The following is a 23,768-nucleotide window of genomic DNA, read 5'->3' as shown; positions in this document are numbered from 1 at the left end:
ATAATATTGCAGCCTGCTGGGTTAGCATACAGAAGAGGGTTGGTGACGGTCATTAAACAAATAGGCATGGGGTACAGGGGACAGTATAACAAGTGTGACTTTGCCCCTGTGCTTGGAGATGTTATTATGTGCCAGAGCTCTAATATGGGCTTTTTGTTATTTTTTCAATTCATACATTCATTCAACAAATATTTTTTAGGCATCTACGATGTGCCCAGCCCTCCTCTAGGCACTGGATTTTCAGTAGTGAAGACAACTGACAAAATCACCTCCTTCGTGGAGCTTATCCTCTCCATGGGTGGACAGAGAAGAAGCCAAACAATGAACATATGTAGCATCCTTGTAGAACTCCCAGTGTAGTGGAGAGACACAGAAACTGGATTGTCAAGCCATGTGGAAAGTGTGATAATAAACCCAAGATCATTTGCTAGCGTGAAAGAAGACACAACTCACTCTGAACAGGGGAGAGGAGAGGATGGATAGGAAGGCTCGCTGATAGAAGGGATGTGTCAACTGAGCCTTACCAATAGCTAAGGGTTGCCCAGAAAAACACAGGGGTGGAAGTAGAAGGAAATCATATCAGCGTGACGTGATGGACTTGTGCAGGTGGAAACCGAATATGCGCTGTTTGTGGGGCAACCAGCATGTGGGCCTTACTGTAACTTGTAGGGGAGGCAGGGAGTGAGAACTGCCGGTGAGCCACGTTGAGGAGCGTGGTCTTTGCATAGCTGGGATTGGGGAAGGAGAGAAGATTTAAGATAGGAGAGTGGCGATATCCAATTTCCTAGTACCTATTCTTTTGCCCTTTAGAGCACTGTGAGAAGCTGGAGCTATGAAGATACAGGAGACCCTGTGGCTCTGTGATCTGAAGGCACTCCTTCTGCACTGTTTAGTTTTTTGTCTGCGTTCTTGTTCAGCTCTAGACCTGCTCAGCCTGATCCACACTCGACCCCCCTTTCCTCTCGGCTTAGTGCAAGTTAGGCAGGGTGTGTGTAGGGGGCAGGGGGAGTTCTGGGTCCAGTTCTCATCCTTTAGCCCAGATCAAGATCCAGGAGGGAGGGAAATGAAATTACTCCCTAATTCCTTGGCGAGACTAATGTATCAGCTTTCGTTTGAGGAGCATTCTGTCATCTGGTACCAATGAGTCCTGTACTTCATGGCACCAGAAAACTCTGAAGACCAGAAGACCTGATTCCCTCCCACCATTTTAAGCCTTCAAACAAATCTACACTTAAAAGGAAGTGTCAAATCAAGCCAGTCCTTTGACATGTGAACCCCACCAATTTATGTGCAAAATTTTGAGGCCATGTTGCATATGTTAGAACCACCATTCTAAATCTTTTGCATTAAAAAAAAACCTAAAATTAATTTTACGAAGTGGTCATATTTGATGTTTTCCTTCAGCAAGTAGCCCATGGGGCTTCTCGTTGCATCTGTACCTTGTTCTATCCCTACTGTATGTTTATTGTCTTTGTCCTCCTGTTCCTTCTGTTGCTGGCTAAGAGCATGTACTCCTCCTAAGGTTTTATAACTTTATTCCTCTTTATTTCTCTCACAGTCCTTCCTTTACTATTCATTTTAAAATAGTAACCCATCTTTTTTCCTAACACTATGGTTCCAATTTCTGTGTATCTCATCTCAGTTCAAAAGCATTATTTTTACAGAGCTGCAATTAAAAATTAATTTCATGTGTGTATTCTTTCCAAAATTATTCATCTTTGGTATGACAATAGTGTAATTAATACAATCTGCATTGTATTCTAGGTGAATATATCACAACTTATGATTTCCTTATTGTTGAACATTTAGGTTGTTTCCAAGTTCTCACGACTAAAGCGTAATGCTGCTGCTGTCTCTCTTCTGATGAACTATGGCCTGCCCTTACATTAGGTTCACAAGAGCAGGATTATTATTAAAGGTATGAATATCTTCATGATCTTTGATATGGTGAGTTGGCATAATGCAAGCAAAGCGTATTAAAGTGTGAGTGATACAATATTCTTGACCTAAGAGAATGGGACATTAAACCACGGAGGCAGCATCGCCAGACTGTTCATTCTGTGTTCACTCTGTAGGAAGCTCAGGTCATGGTTTGAGTGTGTTCATTTTTCATCAACTTCTGCTCTCAAATCTTGGAGGCACACGATTCCAACTTGCAACGCCGAAGATCACACATGACAAAGATTTAACCACAGAGACTGATTAAAATGTTATTATGAGAATATGAGTGCCATTTTCAGCTTATGACACTTGTCAATATCACTTAAGCTTATAAAAGCCAAATTCATTTAAAAAGGCATTTGCAAGCAAAATAATTGTATTTTATTGAAAATTCAGAAGTTACAGTACTTTAAGACAGTTTTCTTCATATAATAAAGAAAAATAAGTTAAAAGAAAAAGAACTCAAGTGCAACGATAACTTAAGTTTTCAAACTAACAAAATCATTTTGAAAAACAAAAATCCACAGCTTAATTTATTCATGATATAAGCATGTAATTTCCTATCTGTTATCAAGAAAACTCTAATGGAATAATTTCTGGAGTGATCTTTCAATGAATGCATTATCTTTCTGGACCCAATTTAAATGGTATATTCATATTAGTATCTAATTCACATAGATTACTGGTGTGTGTGTGTGTGTGTGTGTGTGTGTGTGTGTGTACGTAAGGACTAGCTAATTTTAATATGAAATTTTAAGAATGAGAGTTGTCATTTATCAGAGGGCAATAAATAGCATTTCTAGTCATTTCTTAAGCATGTTTTCCTATCTTCTAGGTGGAAATCAGCCACTTTCATTAAGGCATTTAGCCCAGTGAGCACTAGTGGCATAAACAAGATAGTCCATAAGAAAGCATCACTTATTACAGTTGGCCACGTCATGTTAGGAAGTGTCTTACTTCACCTTTTAGATCAAAGTTCTCAAATTTTCTTATGAAGGAGGAGGCTAGGTAATCCAAAATGAACAAAAAATACTCACTAAAAAAAAACAAAACTCATTTTACATGATCAACGGTATTTTTACCGATTTTTTTTATTTCTCAACAGAAAATACTCATTGAGCCACGGGTATGATTTTAAAATTATTTATTATTTCCATTATCTTTATTCTGTACACTGTCCTTTTTAAATAAAGAAAGAACTGAGGTGAAAACCTAATGTGGCTGTATACTATCATACACAAATGTACTTCAGAGGCTGGGCTGACATCTACAGTGACCAAGTGCCCCAGGTAAGCTAGAGGCAGACCTGCACTTTGCCACAGCTAGAAATGGCACTAATGCGGAACTTTAATTAATAGTCCAGTTAATATTTTTATAGTGCTTTGCAGTTAGACAGCTTTCCTGTAACTATTCTGAAAATACTGAATGAAATTAGGCCCTGTTAGGAAATTTACAACATGCACATTGCATAAAATGCCTATAAAAATGTTAATTTAAGTGCACTGCTTAGGTGGGAGGCAGAAATGGTTTTAATAAAGGAGAATCCAGCAAGGACAGAATTAAAACATGATGTGGCATTTGCTAATACACTGCACTCTTTTATTTGATAACATAATACCAATTGGTCTTTACCTAGGGAAAACAAACCCCAATTCTTATTTAATTGTGCAGAAATCTGACCATGTGGGGAAAAGAAAAGCCTCCGATACAAAAGGTCTGAAAGCCAGCGTTCTGACAAGTGGACTCTGGAGCTGGGAAAACCCTTTCGAATGTAGGGTGCTGATGATGACTGGCTTAGAGCAGAGGTCAGCAGAGGTGAGTAAAGCTCTCCTTTCTCTCCCCTACCTCAGTGGTGGAAAGGCCTCTCAGGCACCTGACTCACTTTCAGAGAGGAGAGTTTTTTACTGCAGTGGCGGGTGAAATGCTGAAGTCGCCCTAGCCATCATGTAACGGACCTAGACATCAAGTACACAATTTGACAGGTGCAACCACTCTCATTTTTCCAGGCCCCCAAATAAAAGCAACAGCTGTTCTAATCAAAATATCTTCTCCAAAAATCTTTTGAAACGTTGTAACTTGTTAAAACTAAATTTTCAGAGGAAAAATATGACACTGATTTTTTCGCAAAAAATATGCTTCATCAAAAATCCTTAAAGAAGAGTGCATATATCCTTTACATCTAAATAGTTTCTTGTTAAGAATTGGGACTAGTCTCTCCCTTTTTAGCCCCTCTTTCACCATCTCGACTTTCCTCTCATATTTAAAGTGTTGATCACTTAGTGAACTAAGTACTGGATGTCGATTCAGCACTCGCTACATAAGGAAGCCTGGCTGATAATGCACTCAACATTCTGTTCATGCTAAAATTCATTTATTGCTATAATCAACTATTCGAAATTCACTGAATTTGATGAATAAGGAAAATAAACAGGTCAAAGTATAAAAATAAAATTTCATGCATAGACTAGAAATATCTGAAGATACCTGGCAAAGTAATAGTGCTTTCTATTAAATGGTTTTCAAGTCATTTTATACCAAGTTCTACATTTCTTTTAAAAAAAAACCTAATTTATTCTTAGAAACACAACTATGTAACAGTTTCAATGACAATTACTTTTCCTGTAACTTCTTCCACATTCTCTCAGTGTGACTGAAAGCTCAACGTAATAGATTTGATACAAAAGTGTCACAAAAAATTATCGGTGATATCTAATGTAAGTGTTTAAAAAAAGTTTGATTCTTACGAATTTGTACAAAAATAAAGCTTCTGAGACTTTGTTAGAATTGTACTTGATGACTCATTAATGATGTAAAGCAAAAAAATACTTGAGCTAAGTTCACATTTACATATAAAAATATAGAATACATATACTACAGTGATCTTGACGATATCTTGTAGTATTACAAATTACCAGCCTGATTAGAAATGTCTTAATGTATGAATTTTTTTAAAAAAATCAAGATTCCTAATGTTTTAAACTTAAAAGTTTTCATCCATGTCAACTGAGCTTGTTTTCATTAATAACTGGGCTTGACAAATATGAATACAAGGTATTTCTGTGCAAGAAACCTGGAGTATCTCAATATTTAGTAGACAGTCTATTATTGCCTTGATTTTTCCTCAGTATAAATTTATGTTTTTTGTTAATTCTGCCCATTCAGACTGATAAAAGGCTATAATCAGGAAAGCCACAGGCTGGAAATAATACACAAATCCTGTATTTTGTCAGATACCTATTTTCTGCCATTAAGAAAAACGGTGCCTACAATCCCTAGAAAAAGAAATGAGAGTTCCAGCCACAGACAGAATAGCTGGGCACCTCCAACTCACCAGCAGTTAAACCAGAAAGTGCTTTCTATTCTCTAAAACAAACACTTTCTTTCTCTTGTTTAGGTTTATGTACCGGTAAGGCATCCTTTTTAGAGTTCTCTGATTTTAAGCTCAGGTCACATATATTACTAAAAGATCGGCTTTCTGAGCTTTAAAATATAATTATGTAGATGCAACACTAAAGGCTAAACTGAACATACTTTATTTTTCTTGGATGTGATGTGAAAAATAAAAAATCTTGGACTGGGGTAAAGAGATCAGATTCTCTTGCTTGATCTCAAAGCTAAGTGGTCTTGACCAAGTTACTTACCCTTTCTGGACATCAAGGGAATTGTGTTGGATAACCCTTAAAGTCTCTTCCAAATGTGACTGAGACACTAAATCAGGATCTCCACAGCACCTCATGATTTTCATTGTGCAGGTCAACCACCATCATAGAATGGTGTAGAACAATTCTGGTTTAGAGATTTCTGATGCTTACATTAGAGTTTTCTATCCTTGCAAGGGCGATTCGTAAGTATTTGGCTTTCTAATAAAAACACAATTGAGATATTTTTACATTATACACAAAGTACACTTTGACATTCACCAAGATGGTCTGAAGATTTTTGTGAACTATGTCCTTCTCTGATTCTCTTATTGTTGGAACTTTGTCCTCTCCTCAGCTGGGTGGGGAAAGAGGAGCATGGGTGTAAAAGAGAATCTTGGTTAGAGTATTTCTGATTGAATGAAGAATAATGGAAGTCTTTTTATTCTTTAATTCTTCTACATTTTAATTTATAGTATTTTCAAAACTAGCATTTTTTGAAATTATTATTAATACTCAAAACAAAGAATCTGTCATAGTTTACCACTACTGGTAAAGAATTACAGTTTACTACTGAGATGTCATTATTGTGCCAAAAGAAAAGAGAATTTGGCTCTAATTTTAGACATATGGCAATGGACTCTACCAGTTCTTATTTTAATAATTTTCAGAACTGAGACAAAAGGAGAAGACTCATAATTCTGCTTCCACTATTTCAACCCAGACATAAAGCATGTTGAATTCAAATTTAGAGGAGGACTTTGTGGAGTGCCAGCTCTAACTTTGGGAGTAGGATAAATAATTTCTTCAACTGTTACGTATGTACCTAAGAAGAAACCAACAACACCAGTGAATGCTATAGAAATATTTTTCAGGATCATCCATATATTGTAGTGTTCCTTAGAAAATGTAAGAATTTCAACCAAAGGTGGCAGGATCAGGGCCAATGTGCTGCTGCTCACAGCTCCAACGAAGGAAATCACAATGTCTAAACGAGGAATCAGAATTGCTCCAGCACCTAGAAAATAAAAATACGTATTTTCTTTATTTAAATGTATACTGCTTAAATGAGCACTAAATGTAGATACATAAAACCTTGGATTGCAAGTAACTTGTTCTGCGAGCGTTCTGCAAGACAAGCAAACATTTCTAGTAAATTTTAACTTGATAAACGGGCGACGTCTTGCAATACGAGTAGTACATGACACGGAATGTCACATGATCCCAACCAAGCCGATGGTTCTTGAAATTCACTTTGATATACAAGTGCTTTGGATGACAAGCATGTTTCCAGAATGCATTACGCTCGCAAACCAAGGTTTTACTGTATTTTCAATACTTCAAAATTAATGCAAGTAGGCACTAACTAAATTGCTGCCTGTTGAAGACTCTGTCAAACACACAAGGAAACCAAAACAGTGAGTGACATTTCTTGAATGGTGACTTTTCAACAGATTTTCTTACGTAAACAACTTTCATAACTTTTCTACTCTACTTTCTTTTATAACTTTTCTAAATTATTTCAAAATGAAAAATGAAAACAAAATAATGTTTTACTACTACTACTGTTGACAGGATTTTCTTCCAAACTACTGGCAAATTTCTGAAAGTTCTGATCTTGCACTTTCTTGACCTCACTTGCCCTCATCATAACAAAGGTATCAACAGAAGGTCTGTAAAAACTAAGACCCCTACACCTGCTTCAAAATGTCCTAAAATGGTTCACTGAACGGCTTGCTGAGGGTCTGGAGCAGCTAGACAATGGAGTCTGCTCACACGTACCCCGTGACAGCCATGTCAGCCCTGCCACCACGGAGGACTCCACCCCCAGAGTCCCAGCTTTGAGGACCCCATCGAGGTCTGTGCCGGCTCTCCCTAACTTGTCTCCTAAAGCTCCATTTTTTTTTTATCCCTCTCTTTATTTTTAAGTTTATGTACTTTTGCTTTCCTCATTTCTAGTCTCTCTGTCTCCTGCCAACCTTTCTGTGGTGTGTATATAATTTAACTTGGGCTCTTTGCAATGAAGTCTTCAGGGTGCAGCCTACTCGTTTCTCCACTTCTTAATTTTTAGGTTATGGGTGTTTTTTTTCCTTCCCCTATTCTTTTTGTGGCTCTCAATGTTTTCCCGGAGGACATGGGATTAGTTTGGAACCACTAGGTTTCTCGGAAATATCTGTTATTTCCTATTTAAATTCTTTTGAAATCTAAAACCAAAAATTATTTTGAAATTATAAACCTAGCCTCACACCTAGAGGACTGAAGTGTAGCAAAGTTTCTTAAATAAGATAAATGACTTGGAAGAAGTTGAAACTCTAAACTGGAAATGCTTCATAGAGTAGATTCCCTGTGGAACGGACGCTTGCTACATTCTCTTAACATTTTTCTCAAGGGCACTATAAGCATAACTCCCAAACACAATTAGGACCTCGCAAATTTCAGTGACTACATCCGTTTCATGGAGACACATTTCTACCTATTTATAGCAGACGGCAGTATAGCAGACTGGCTGGATAAGCGTGACCAGAACAGAGCCATCGGAAGAGGCTTTCTTTTTGGAATTCATCTTTCCTCATTAATGTTTTTCAATAATCCAGCTGTTACTAGGAAAAATCAAGTGAAATATGGCTGAAAAAGCATGTGGACGAACACTATAGGTTTTTAAAATCTATTCAGACATTTATCAAACACTTTTGATCATGAAATTTATCAATTAGCTGAAGTCATCCTTTAAATGTTATATAATTGGGGCGCCTGGGTGGCACAGTCGGTTAAGCGTCCAACTCTTGATCTCGGCTCAGGTCATGATCTCACAGTTGGTGAGTTTAAGCCCCACATCGGGCTCTGTGCTGATGGCATAGAGCCTGCTTGGGATTCTGTCTCTCCTTCTCTCTGCCCCTCTCCGCTGGTTTGTTCCCTCCCTCTCTCTCTCAAAATAAATAAACTTAAAATAAATGTTATATAATCAGTAGATACACGCTAGTAAAAAATGGCTTGAAGTTTTATTTTATAATGCTATTAGTAGACAAGGAAGATAAATATGTACACTTTAGGCAAAATCAATATATAAACACTCAAAATCACAGAAACAAAGGATAGTCTAGAATATGGGCAATTTATTCATTACAAATATTTACTATAGGATTACTGTAAATAGGCTGCCCTATGTCCTTTATAGACAGGTATTATGAGTAGATCTACTAAAAACCAATTAAGCTTATTCACTATTTGCCAAAACTACAGTATAGAGAAAAAGAAAGTATCTTTAAGGCACAAAGTTTCCTCTCATAAAAAAAAAAATCCTATTTTAAGTCCATTCTTGACAACTGTAGGGTGAAAAAAGATGTATCAGAGAAAGAAACAAAATACTTGGTATTTAACAACAAAACTGTAAGAAATACTCCAGCACATAAATTTTAATCACACAAATAATTAATGGTACTCCCCAGATACCTCCTGACTCTAAGATAGAATATGAGGTTACGAAATCGTATCTTTCCTCACCTGAAGTGGCACCTAACTTAAATGAAAGATTTTAGTGTATCTTCTCTAGTATTCTACAAATTAGTAAGATTTCTATTTTTTGGTGCTTTGTAGTCATAATCTCCTAAAACCAGAAAGCATGCTCCCAAAGCCAAAAACTTTCCAAAATAAAAATAGTAGAAAGATCAATGAATTGGATAATAACAAAAATAAATAGTATTTAGCATATTTTACAGATTCAAGTCAAACATGGAATCAAAACATTGGTCTCCATGTTCATTACAATTCAAAACTTAACAGGTTCTTTCTAGAGATGTGCTCTTAAAGTAAAAAGTATCTGTTGTAGTCGATGGTGGCCACTGGCCAGCTTCGACTCACTCTTCTCCCTCACCTGTGAGAAGCCTCTATAGCAAGTAAGGTGCCTACAGGCAACAGCTAGGATGAGTCTGACCCATCTTTCCAAGCTTTTGAGTTCCACTAAGAAGATACTTTGAAATGATGCTTCAAATGCTAAATAGAGCCTTGGACAAACCAATGCAACCCAAGCTGATAAGCCCACTACTTTGAAGGCCAATCCTACAAACCCAGATTCGGTACTTGGAAAGGATTATGGAACACTGATAGGTTATTCAATTTTCAAAGCACCTCCAGCTGAGCCTCCACTCTCACTGCTAGTGGTGAACAGCCTGCTCTGTGGACACGATGAGGTCCCATCAGCTGTGTACACATTCATCAGCGAGGAGCCTGCCCCAAAAGCTTGTCAAGTGCTCTAGAGAACAGATGAAAAACAGTCCTGCCATGAATATCAACTGGCCTTTACCAGGATGTGCCCAAGACTCAAACGAAGTTCAGCGTCCAATGATGTGTCCCAATGAAGTAGAAGGGAACACTGCCTGGTCTGTGTTCTCTTTGTCCAAAGCATGCTGTAAATATACCCCTCATATACCGTTCAATAGCTTTCACTATTTTTAACTAAAAGACAGAAGCAGGAAAGAAAACTGGCAACTCTCTGTGCCATGAACTCAGCTCTTGAGAAAAAGCCCGTGGCTTCTGGGAATAAAGTCATGGTAGCGGATATGCAGTGTGCTCTGTGCTTCAGCAGACAGGCAGCTTCCACATAACAATGGCAGCCAATGTGCAGAAATGGATGGAGTTCTCAAAATATCAGAAGTGTTAAATCCCGTTAATGTTTTCCTCAAGCTCCTTCAAGTGAACTTCAGTAATTTTTTTTTTTAAGTTTTTTTTAACGTTTATTTATTTTTTAGACAGAGAGAGACAGAGCATGAACAGGGGAGGGTCAGAGAGAGGGAGACACAGAATCTGAAACAGGCTCCAGGCTCTGAGCTGTCAGCATAGGGCCCGATGCGGGGCTCGAACTCACGGACCGCGAGATCATGACCTGAGCCGAAGTCGGCCGCTTAACCGACTGAGCCACCCAGGCGCCCTGAACTTCAGTAATTTTAAAAGGAGATATACTCTCAGAACTTATAGTCTTACATCTACATTAAAAGGACTTTTACTGAAATCAGTCTTTTTATGTAGTAGTCAAAATATCAATAAAAACAATGTGTGAGAAATATTTCAAATGTCTTAAAATAATGTTTTCCTACTGAATGTTTTATTAGTCATTGGAGTAAGGGCTTACTGAATTCATTCCTCAGCGTGATTTCTGATGATTATTGTTGATACAATTCACTTAAATGATTACTTTGGAAAACAGGTTCCATCTCTTCTTCCCAGCTTTGCTTCTTCTTTACATCTAGGCGTAAGATCCACCCCAAATTGCTCACTGCAATTTATAGAGTTGCCTCGAATTTCTAGCTCTCTCGTTTCTCTCACCTTGAATGGGCCAAGATGGTTTTCTTCCACAGAAAGCTGACCCATTTCTATGGGTCATTCTAGGTCTAGGCAATCCCATTAGTTAGTTCAGTGTTATGGTCATCTTATATTTGTGGTTACAATAATAATGGTGACAATAATAAATGCTGGCTACTTTGCTAATATTCTTGAACTCTATAAAAATGCCATTAAGGAAATCTTATCTTCATTTCAAAGTTGAGGAAAGAGGGGTTTAAAGATGCTATGTAACTTGCCTAAAGACACCAGCAGGTGAGTGGTAGGTTTCAACCATCAGGTCAGTATGACCCCAAAACTCATGCTATTTCTAGTATATCACTGTACCACAATCAAGTTTTTTCTCCACAGGTCTCCATTTTTAATGCTTTCTGGTGGAGGCATTTTATATTGTGAAACCTTAATACAAGATTATATATTCCTTCAAATAATATAAATTAGCCACTGAAATAATTAAAGACCCAAACAAAATAAAACCCATTTCTATAGGTAGTCTTAGAGAATCAAACTGTTAAATACACAAAAGTTAGTGGAAATAAAAAACCTGAGGAAAATGAAAACCGATGTAAAATGTGTATGAACAATATAAGGAGTCCCTTATGCATCTGATTTAGATATATTTTAATCACCATTGATGTAGTTTTCAAAATAATAATTTGAGTAGTTCTTTTAAGTATGATAGGATCTGGTTTGTGTTTTTCTTATATAGTGGTAGAACAACAGAATTTTAACCCAAAAAGTATCTCAGCGAGGTGAATGAATTGTTTTTAACATATTAAAAAATATAACTTAAGTAGCTTAATTATAAGCAATTCAACAAGAATAATTATAAATATGTAGTAATACTTACATGTAATACTAACCAAGAGGGACCTGACTGCAAATTCACAGATTTGTTTCCATTTAGCATGAAATTTGGATGTGATCACAGGGATGATGATCTCTGCCGGAACATAGAACTGAATTGAATATGTCACAAAGATGCCAAAGGAATATAGAATTTTCACTGATTGATATAACCTGTTAAAGGAATATTTCAAAATTCAGTTGATTCTTTTCCCCTCAGATTTACTCACGTATAAGTGACAAAACTGTAATGAAGTGTAAAACATGACTTAAGTATACATTGTGAAAAGAGTCCCGTAATTGAGTTCCATCAACACATCCGTCACCTCACATGTTTGTCTTTTTTTTCTTTCTTTTTGGTGAGAACACTTCGGTTCTACTCTCAGCAAATTTCAGTTAAACGCTACAGTATTATCAACTATAGTTACCACATTATACATTAGAACTTCTTCATCTTACAAGTAAAAGTTTGTACCCTTTTGTCAGACTCTTTTTCCCTATCCACCACCCCCTAGGAATCTGGCTTTCTTCCTTTTACCTTTAATGTTAGATAGGTAAGAAATTAACACAAACGTAGGCCAGTATCTTACTAATTAAATGCTTTTATCAAAAAAAAAAAAAGCTAGCTGATCTCTACTAAATTTCTAGATGACGTATGGACAGTTCATTTTGACAAGCCTAGAGAGCTTGAATGTGGCAATGCAAAGATTTCAGAATATTGCTGGAAATATTTCATTTTAGGCTAAGCCAATGTTTAAAAAAATTTTTTTTAACATCTATTTTTGAGAGAAAGAGACAGAGTGCAAGCTGGGGAGGGCCAGGGAGAGAGGGAGACACACAATCTAAAGCAGGCTCCAGGCTCTGAGCTGTCAGCATAGAGCTCGACGTGGGGCCCAAACTCCCAAACCGTGAGAACATGACCTGAGCCAAAGTCAGCCACTTAATTGACTGAGCCACCCAGGCGCCCCTAAGCCAATGTTTTAAAGGCTAGGCTGAGTCTCATGAAGAGCTAATGTCTTTTCTTAACTTTCTTTTAAAAACTGAGCATACTGTTTGTCTTTGATATCTTCTTGATCTATATATAGAAGAAAAACTTCACACTGAACTTTGAGTTATGCTTCTCCTTGCTTAAAAATCTTGGTATGTATGTCATTAGTTGCAGAAATGTCATCATTCTTAGGTCCACAAGGAGGGCATCTAAATGGTTTCAACTTGCAAAGTCCTCTAGATTACACAGGAATTCCACCTATATAAAAGTTACATTAATAGGGAAATAGAGTTATTAGGCTGGTTGATGCCCAGTGCTTCAAAACAGCACCGCAAGTTTTAGTTTTATAAGTATCTTTAGAATTTCTACATTGTAGATGGTGTCTTGTCGAAATCAGTATACATGTCCCTATAGAGACTTTGGTTAACTACCTTTTGGCTGGACAAACAACACTTTTTAAATGTTGATAATGGCACACAGAGAAAACTAGAATCATAGGACTCAGAACATTATAGAATCTACTCTCTTAGGTTACAGATAATAAAATTATGTGTTGTGGTTTTTTGAAATTTTGAATATTTTGCAACAATTAAAATTTAAAAAAAAACCAATTGCTCTTGTATTCTTTAAAGAAAACAAACAAACTGGAGAGGAGACCATGGATAGAAAGTGCCGCAGCATTAACACACGTCCTCTTTAGGCAGAAACATCATTGATAGCCCCGATCTTCCCTTTAGAGCTCTGCTTTCCCACCTGCAAGGCCTACGCACAGGGGAGAGTGTTTCTTCCTTAGGAGAAAAAATACAATCATTTTAAAGGGATATAAAATATTCCACTTTTGGTACAGAAAGTCCTAAATATTAATTAGGCTTTAAGCTTATTTCTGATGTCTTAAGACTTAGAGTAAAGATTATCAACAGTTCTCTAAACTGTGGCCAAGCAAGAGGGAATTCATAAGTCTCCTTCTATAATATATGCATCATAGGAAGTTAAGAGGAAAGAAAAACAGCTGAGTAGGAATAGCTTTGAAAATACTGCAAACAACATAATTAAAGAAAGAAGGAACTCCTTAGGGCTAGCAACAATAAAATCTTAATATTAAATGCTTTCAGGATATATTTCTCAGCTTGAGGCTTGAGATTTAAATATAAACGGTCAAATTACTGCAATGTACAGAATAAAGACTCCTGCTTCATTTACTCTGATATATAATTATAGACAATTAAATATTCTTACCAGTTTATTATTAGAACATTCCTTTTGTTCTAATAATCTTTTAACTTATATGTTTTTAACAATCTTTTATAAAATACATCTATGCATATAGGTATAATTACTTTTCTATTGATTTAAAACAAGTTATACAGGCTAAGGATCTGGTTATTATTAATGCCAGTCAATAACACTGATTATATGCAAATATTATCATTTGGTATTACACAGAGTACAAATGGGAAATAAAATGACATGAACCTTTTAAAGGCTAGTATACTTCCAATTATCAACCACAGAAGAGTAATTATAGAAATAAGAGTGTTTAAGAAAAGCACTGCAGTCTTTTAAAATCAATTGTTCCATTTTTACTTCTTTTCTGTTTTAAGAATCTACCAGTTTTTGTTTGACATCTATATTTTCAATCAACCTAAACTTTTTCTCTCATCATCTTTTCTACAGGGATTACCAACCTTTGTTCTTAATTTGGTTGTAAGCAGGCATCTACGTACTAAGTTTTAGAAATGAAGAGTTGAAAGAACAATCTACTCTTAAACTGTATGTCCAAAGGACAAAAAACTTTCTTAAAGTTACAGGAAGTTGTTTTGAAGATACAGAAGAATGTAAACAACTTTTAAATAACATTTAATGCACATTAAAAATTACCATGAAACTCACTGCCAAAGTTCTTGAAAGTTAGAGACCATGTTTTATTCTTCTCTGTATATTCTTAGCAGGTGGCAGATACTCATTAAGTAAATATTAATAATAAAAAATGGGTATGGATAGGTAATTCTTAGAAACTATATTTATTCAATATCACAAATAAAAATACTTCAAAGAATAAAATAATTATTGCTTGAAAAAACACTATACTGGTAGCAAAGAAATTTAATATCTTAGTAAAAAACATAAGTGTGTGTTTTAAATAATTACTTTGCAGTCAATATATGAAATCTATGAAATCAGATTATGGGGCAACTAAATGTTCCAATGAAAACATTAGTTTTAAAAGCACAGCATTTCAAAATTTGCAATGCTTCTACTCTTTTCCCCACATTGGCTAATAAATCAAAACTCACCCTAAATTTACAGATACAAATATCTTAAAATTTTTGAAAAGCCAACCTGGGATATAAGCTACTCCTGGGATAACTATGATAATTCACTTGCCATCCCAGACCCTTGGTGATACTCAGGTTAAGAATCTGAGCTTAGTTCTGGGGCGCCTGGGTGGCTCAGTCAGTTGAGTGTCCAACTTCGGCTCAGGTCATGGTCTCACTGTCCATGGGTTCAAGCCCCGCGTTGGGCTCTGTGCTGACAGCTCAGAGTCTGGAGCCTGCTTCGGATTCTGTGTCTCCCTCTCTCTCTGTCCTTCACCTGCTTGTGCTCTGTCCCTCTCTCTGTCTCTCAAAAATAAATAAACATTAAAAAATATTTTAAAAAAGGAATCTGAGCTTAGTTCCGTTAAGAAGAGACAAGTCTGAGGACTAGCTACAACCCTTACCAAGAACCTCACCTCATGCTAAGGTGAAAACTAAGACAAGGGTTATTTACTCTTCACAACTAGATTGAATAATGTAAACCACTCAACTTTTAGAGCATATTCACTAAACTAAGTATCACGAGGAAGAGATTTTTCATCTGTTCACCACTAGTTCCTAGAACAATACCTAGTACATAAAAGTCATACAATTAAGTATCTGTGAGATGCCCTTCATTTTGAATTTAATATAATTAATAACAGTCATTCTGATGAGGAAAGTCAGAGGCAGTTTGGGCAGGCCAGGATGCCCAGTTACAGGCAACTTTAATATTGCAAAAAGATAATTAAATTTGTCACAGAATTTTGACACCCATTAAAACAAAAGTGTAATGAGGAAAAAAAAAAGAATTTGTGAGGGAGAGGACAGAGGGATTAGTCTGGGATATATGAATCTTATTTTTCCAGTTTTCTTAAATTTATTTCTCTTACTGCTTTTTTATCGTGCCCTTTGGTGAGTCCATTCCTGCCTAAATATTTTCGCTGTAGGTAACAAGCTCCTCAGAGTTCAAACTGTTGATTGCCTGGTAGGATCCATTAAGACATGGCTTGATTACTTGCCATTACTTGTCAGCTTTATTTCCCAGAATATTCATGTTCATAGCTTGGGTATGCTACAAACATGGGCTTAGACTTGGGGTTTGTTCTCTTTGGGGAGGAAAAGTACCAGTTCAATCATCTTAATAAATCAAAATGCCTGCCTTATGCCTTCCCTGTTCTTATATGGTTCTTCTGTATTTTTTAAAAATGTTTATTTATTTATTTTTGAGAGAGAGAGAGAGAGAGAGAGAGAGAGAGAGAGGGAGAGAGAGAGGGAGGGAGGGAACATGAACAGGGGAAGGGCAGAGAGAAAGAGAGAGAGAGAATCCTAAGCAGGTTCCACTCTGTCGGCACAGAGCCTGATAAGGGGCTCGATCTCACAAACCATGAGATCATGACCTGAGCTGAAATCAAGAGTTGGATGATTAACCTACTGAGCCACCCAGGTGCCCCAATTATTCTTCACTATTTTTTTAACTGAATTTTTCCTATCCAATACATGCTTCAGAAAGAATGCCACATGCGGGACAGCAGAAGCACCTTACTGCTTCTCAATATTTGTTTGTATGAAAACCTAATACCCTTGATATTTAGTGGAAGTGCTATGTGTGCTGAATGAATGAGTAACATGTGAATTTATTCGAGGCCAGGATTTTTCAAACTCTAATCAGGAACCATTAAAGGGGCTATGATATCAATTGGGTGAGTTGAGTTGTGAATATGTTTTTTCCTAATATATAGACTGGAATAGAGAATATCAGGGGACACTGTATGCAGAATATATGTGTTTTTATTTAGCCTTATTACTTATTTCAGTTATTTACATGTGTGTGGGTGGTGTGTACCACAAAAACGCATATACACACAGACGCACATACACTCATTTCTATGATGGTTTTTCTATAAAACATTTTCCTTTCTTACTATAGGTTATAGTTTGAAAAGTTAAAAAGCCACCAACTGGAACCAAATAAGAAGGCACGGTAACTGTGCTGGGGAAAATGTGAAAGGGTATGGAACAGACCTCGTGTTTCAGGCTAGTAAAAAGCAAGCAACATAACAAAAGTGAACAAAGGAAACCACAACAAAAAGAAAGATGTTTGTTCCTATGATGTATATACCATCACTCAGAAGGACACAGTAAGACAGAACCCACATAAATACTCTGTGCTATTTTAAGTCCTCTTGTGAACATGTTCTACCACCATTGATGCTCAAATCTCCACACCTTCCCTTACAACATTGACTAGAAATCTTCACCTGATGGCTTACATTCCAGAAATTGCTATTAGAGGAGGTAGAGAAACATGTAATCTAGGAAGATTTTACAATGAATATGGCATCCATGCTCCAACATAAATACTGTTCGTCTGCCAAATTCCACATTCCAGTATTTTCTTCAGGCTAATTTCATGCACACTTTTCCTATTTAGGACCTCCTTGATGGTAAGAAGAGTCTATAAGTTAAAGTAGTACATAGCAATTTATGTCAACCCCTGGGACCACGGTGTGAAGCACAGAATCTACATAAAGTGATATGAAAAATTCTTCATATCGATCCAGACAAAAAGAAACATCCTTTTATGGCCTGCGTAATGTTATCATGGTGGCTTCGTTTGTATAGTGTTTTTAAATCAAAAGGTTATTTCCTCTTGGTTATTTTGCTTGCAACTGCACTGTGCCTTTGCTCTTCAGAGGACACATTCCTTCCTGGTGGCAGTGTGCTGGGGGTTCTCAGAGGATGGGTTAAACACAGTGAGTCGCCCTGAAGTACCAGTTTCAAAGGTTTTTTTGAGGGAGAACTATTTTTACAAAAAGCAACATCAAGATTATGATTATGTAAACAGAGCAGGAGCTGATACTATGCTTGAGGCAGGCTACTTGGGCAAGTCTATTCTCAAGACTCCCAAGGGAACACTTTTGTCTTTTTCTCTCCACTGTTTATTGGGTGACGTTAGTGGAAGTCTTGGAAAAACACTGCTAAAACATCACTCAACTAGGACTAGTAGTGGTGCCTTGGTTATATTATCAGGTAACATGGGAAATGCTATTAAACCTAGATTCCTATTTAGCAATCATTTACTAAGGGACTCTTAAATGCTGAGCAATGTGCTAGATCACGGAGATACATCATCAGCCTAAAAGATGAAGGGTTCCTGCCCTTACAGTGCTTATATTTTAGCTCAATTATCATCTTTAAGACACATTCTTTGCTTAAAAATCTAAATGCGATCCACTGAACAATACAACTCATAACTAGTTTTAAAAGATGTCACCTCAAACAATAAATAGTTAATAACCTGGAGCCTCTCTAATTCATACTTTCTTATCCCGGGGCTGCTTTCTAATGCAATATTTTCTTGTAGGAATACCCATTATGAATTCTGACAATGTAAGTCACATGACATCAAAAGCCCATTACAGCTCCTCATAGCTAGCAGCTACGGGTTCCCTAGGCTCTTACGACAGCCATCCGCTTTTATACCGACAGTAATGAGTACACTGCACATTCTTGGACTTCCTAGGCCTGTATCGTCCTAAGCACAGGGAAGGAAAGGAAAAGACTCATACAGAGCACAACAAGAAAGAAATCTTAGATATAATCCCATGATCATTCCGGTCCAAACTCCTCCTTTTACAGAAGACTATCACTATAACAAGACAAGCATCTCCTCAGCAGTCTTTCTCAGTCTTGGCTATTATCTTAACTGTCCCAGCTGCAGAGACCATAACGAAATGGACAGTAGGCCACACAAGGCTTATCTCCACAAGGAGAAGGAACTACCTAACACAAGTTCTCTAAAGGTGAATAGCATATCTTCACTTGCTGTCTGTTTTCTCCCAGATCTTCGTTTCTTAGGATACGTGTAACTAGCCTTTCTTCTAAATGAAAAGCGGGTGACTTAGCTAAGCTTTCTTGAATAGAAATGATGATGCAATGGTCCCTTTTTAATCAAGACTTGCAACTAATTCTGTTCTAAGGGTAAAGCCACAGCAATTAGGGATAAGGTGAGAGCAGGAAGGGGATGTGGAAAAAGGGAAGGATTAAGTAGAACTATTGCAGGGACAGTATCGCTCCCACAGGATTTAGTGAATACCAGAAGCATTCCCTACTCATCTTTCCCACTGTTCCTTCACCATGCTCTTAACTCTCTGGGGACAGGAACATCTGAACTTGATGTGCGTGCTCCCACTTCAGTCCCTTCTCTCTGGGAAGAATTCTGAGATTGTTTCCACCTATATTTTAGTTTTGACATTGAAAGTTGCCAATTTTATTTATAAAAATTCTTAACAGTTATTTATCTTTTTTTGAGAGAGACAGAGTGAGCAAGCATAAGCAGGGGAGAGGCACAGAGAGGGAGACAGAAGATCTGAAGCAGGTTCTGCACCATGAGCACAGGGCCTGATGTGAGGCTCGCACTCTCGATCATGAGACCATGACCTGAGCTGAAATCATGAGTCAACCACTTAACTAAGCCACCCAGGCACCCCTGTATAAAATTATTCTTAAGATTTATTCTAAATATTATTCTAAGTGCGGAAAGATATCACTGTTTTCATTATATGGTATCTGAAAAGAGGACCTATGATACCATAATTTTTAGCCTGATTCTTATATTAAGCTGTTTAAGCTCCTAGTCCATATTAAATTGTTACAAAAAGAGGCGTATTTGGAGGAAACAAAATTATATAATCAACTATAATGTAGGTTAATGAAATAAATGCTTAAAATTATATATCTTGTTTGTAGTCCTGTCTCTAGCCTGAAACAAACGTATAACATTTGAAACAACATGCTTCCATCTTGAAATACGTTTATAAAATGGGTCATGGCTAAAGCAGAACTATAATTTTAAAAAATAAACACACTGCATGTGTGTCCCTTGTGCAGCCTGGAAACTATTCTAGGTATATTCTTTCTACCACAAATGGCTTCCTATATGCATTTGGTCTTACAACATTTTCAACTCCAATAAAAACCCAGGACTTGTCTACTGAATGGTAGACAAACTCCCAAACTACAAACAGAAAGCCAGAGTATATAATATTTTAAAACATTTCAGGTTTCACAGACTTCTATCCAAGCAGCCTGAGCAGTGTGACATTAATTAAATCAGCAATTTAAAATTTAGTCTTGGGGCGCCTGGGTGGCGCAGTCGGTTAAGCGTCCGACTTCAGCCAGGTCACGATCTCGCGGTCCGTGAGTTCGAGCCCCGCGTCAGGCTCTGCGCTGATGGCTCGGAGCCTGGAGCCTGTTTCCGATTCTGTGTCTCCCTCTCTCTCTGCCCCTCCCCCGTTCATGCTCTGTCTCTCTCTGTCCCAAAAATAAATTAAAAAATGTTGAAAAAAAAAAAATTTAAAATTTAGTCTTTGTATTTATCAAAACTAAGGAGTTATCTTCCATTTTATAAATAAGGGTGCAATACCTTTTTAAAATCTCCAGGGACCAATCTCTGGAAGAAGGAAAAATCCTATATAATTCTTCATTTTGCAAAATATGGTTCTAATATTAAGATAATATTAAGATGCACCATATTATATTTTTATAATGTGTCCTACTTATGCTCTGAAAGGACTTGGGGTACATACAAGATGAAAGCTTACCAGTAAAATAGTGAGGGTCATAAGTGATGGGTTATTTTATCAGGAACCCAGAGTGTTGGATTTTTTGGCATCAAGTACATGTATTACAATTTTTATTATAGTGAGTCCATATTAAAAGAATCCATGTTTTACTTTGATATTTTACTCAAATTTGGGATATCCTATAATTTTTAATCTTTTCAAAGAATCTCAAAAGGACCTATAAAATACTAGATGGTCTCTGAAGATTATGAAATCACAATAAAATAAGAAATCACAAATAAGGTTATACAAATAAGGAATCACAAAAAAATTTTAAATGTTTAAACCATAAATCCAAAAATACATCTTTGTCATCAAACATTGGTAAGCTATATTTATAGAGTATACAAGCTAGGATTAACAAAATCAGGTCCACCTACCACACATCCTGGGGAAGATTTAAAGTTATGCTGCCTTTAATTTCATCACGGAAACACATATATCCTAAAGTAGCTAATGTTACATACAAAGTTGTAACAATTCCCATGCCAATATTCAATGCTTGGGGGAAGCGTTTTGATTCTTTCATTTGATTTTCCAGTGGAAGGACCTACAAAGAGAATGTAGGTAATACAAGTCATTTAAAATGATCTGTCTTATATATACACAAGTATACATATATACTTGTCTTACATATACACAAATTAATCTTTCTATAGTTTATATGCAAATTTTATTTCCTTTTAAAAAACACATAATAAATTACTGAATATTTTTCTTGGTGTTATATATATTATTTACACTACAGATTTTTAAATCCTTAAAAAGGTCTGAAATCAGCTCTTACTAAGCAAACCTGTCAGGTTTTTGTAAGTAACTTCTTATTTTGGAATACTTCAGATTTACAGAAAAGTTGCAAAGACAAACAAAAAACTCCCATACACCCCTGACCAGTTTCCCCTCATGTTAACATTTTATACTACCAAAGTACATTTGTTACAACTAAGAACCAACATTGGTACATTATTAAACTCCAAATTTTTATTTGGATTTCATTAGTATCTCCACTAATGTCCTTTTTCCGTTCCAGGGTCCCTTCCAGGATGTCACACTGCATTTTGTCACCATATCTCCTGTCTCCTTAGTCTTCTCTTAACTGTGATGGATTCTCAATCCTTTATCATTGTTCATCACCTTGACAGTTTTGAGGAGTACTGATTAGATATTTGGTATAATTTCTCTCTACTGGGGCTTGTCTGATGTTGCCTGATGTTTGTACACTGGGATTATAGATTTTAGAATAAGATACCACAGAGGTGAAATGCCCTTCTCATCACACATACTATCAACATGATTTATCACCGGTGAAATTCACTTTGATCACTTGGTTACGGCAGTGTTTGCCAGGTTTCTCTGCTTGTAAAGGTCTTTTCTTCTTTCTCATCATACTCTGCTTGTTGGAAGCCAAGTCACTAAATGCGGCCCATAATTCAGGGACTGGGGGGGATTAAGCTACACCTCCCGGAGAGGAATACCTACATAAATGATTTGGGAATCCCTCTATGTACAAATTTACTTAATTGCTCATTTATATTAGTATGCATTCATGTATATTGTCTTATACTTTGGGTATGAATCCAAAGCATTTATTTATTTTGTTGCTCATATTGTTCCAGCTTTGGTCATTGTGAATCCCATCAGGTTCTCGTATTCCTTGTAGTCCTTTGACATGCCTCTGTTCTTTTGTTTTCTGAGCACTTCCATACTTTTTGGCACTACAAAACGCTCCAGACTCATCTTGAATTTCCTGGTTTCAGCCCCAGAATCAGCCATTTCTCCAAAGAAATTTCGTTCTTTTGTTGTAGAATGGTACTTAGAAATCAAGATCTGGGTGCTGAGCGGGCTTGTAGTGACTGTGTATCGCTGCTAACAGGACTTCTTATCTGATGGTGCTAGGAAATACATGTGTGCATACTAACCTATGTATATTCATGTCATAACTGCTTCTGTATCCATGTGTATCTACTGTGTGTCAATTTTGTGAGATGAGTAAGTTATGTTTATTATGTAAAAAAAACTTTAAAAAAAAAAGGAAAAAAAGGCTAATTGAAGAGTTAAGCTACTTTAGGCAATTCTTCAGAGGTTCCGGCCAGGTGATCTGATCATACAGTAAAAGACACTAAGAAATAATAACAGCAATTATTTACCAAGTACTTACGATTTACCATTTTTTAATTGAGATAAAATTGGCATAGAATACTATATTAGTTTCAGATGTACAACATAATAATTTGATATCTGTATACACTGCAAAGTGATCACCACATGTCTAGTTATCATCCATCATCATACAAAATTACAATTTTTTTTATAGTAAGAACTTTAAAGATTTATTCTCTTGGCAACTTTCAAATATGCAATAAAGTATTACTGCCTATAGTTGCCATGCAAAATTTACAAACCTTTAGCTAGACTCACCAGTTAAAAAAGAGAGAGAGCACAATTAAATAAAATCAGAAATGAAAGAGAAGTTACAACTGATACTACAGAAATACAAAGGGTCATAAGAGACTACAATGGACAATTATATGCCAATAAACTGAAGTAGGATAAATTCCTTGAAATATATAATTCCAAGACTGAATCATGAAGACATAGAAAATCTGAATAGAAAGATTACCAGTAAGGAGACTGAATCAGTAATCAAAAAAACTTCTAACAAACAAAAGTCCAGGACCAGATGACTTCACAAGCGAATTCTACCGAACATTCAAATAAGATTTAATACCTATCCTTCTCAACTTCTTCCAGAAAACTGAAGAGGAGGGAACACTTCCAAACTCACTTTACAAGGCCAGCATTACCCTAATATCAAAACTAGACAAGGACACCAAAAAAAAAAAAAAAAAAGAAAGAAAAAGAAAGAAAATTATAAGCAATATCCCTGATGAACACAGATGTAAAAATCCTCAACAAAATATTAGCAAACCAAATTCAATAATACATTAAAAGGATCATACACCATAATCAAGTGGGATTTACTCCCAGGATGCAAGGAGGATTCAGCATCTACAAATGAATCAACATGATACACCAAATTAACAAAATGAAGGAAAAAAATCAAATGACCATCACCACAGATGCAGAAAAAGCATCTACA

General features: G+C 36.4%; 1 protein-coding gene across 2 annotated transcripts in view; it reads right to left on the bottom strand.

Annotated features, from left to right (window-relative positions):
- Positions 1-2,299: 2,299 nt before the first annotated feature.
- Positions 2,300-23,768, bottom strand: part of SLC36A4 (solute carrier family 36 member 4) — a 50,955-nt gene continuing 29,486 nt past the window's right edge. For both annotated transcript variants that reach the window (XM_058687499.1, XM_058687500.1), the window contains 3 exons: positions 21,049-21,218; positions 11,764-11,933; positions 2,300-6,597 (listed from right to left, as the gene is read on the bottom strand). In XM_058687499.1, coding sequence (XP_058543482.1) covers positions 6,290-6,597; positions 11,764-11,933; positions 21,049-21,218 — 648 coding nt within the window. In that variant the 3' untranslated portion in view covers positions 2,300-6,289. The remainder of the gene's footprint in view (positions 6,598-11,763; positions 11,934-21,048; positions 21,219-23,768) is intronic.

Source organism: Neofelis nebulosa, chromosome 10, assembly GCF_028018385.1.
Source record: "Neofelis nebulosa isolate mNeoNeb1 chromosome 10, mNeoNeb1.pri, whole genome shotgun sequence".
NCBI classification, from domain to species: domain Eukaryota; kingdom Metazoa; phylum Chordata; class Mammalia; order Carnivora; family Felidae; genus Neofelis; species Neofelis nebulosa.
Note: the sequence above shows the minus strand (reverse complement) of the source record. Positions and strands in the feature narration are given on the sequence as shown.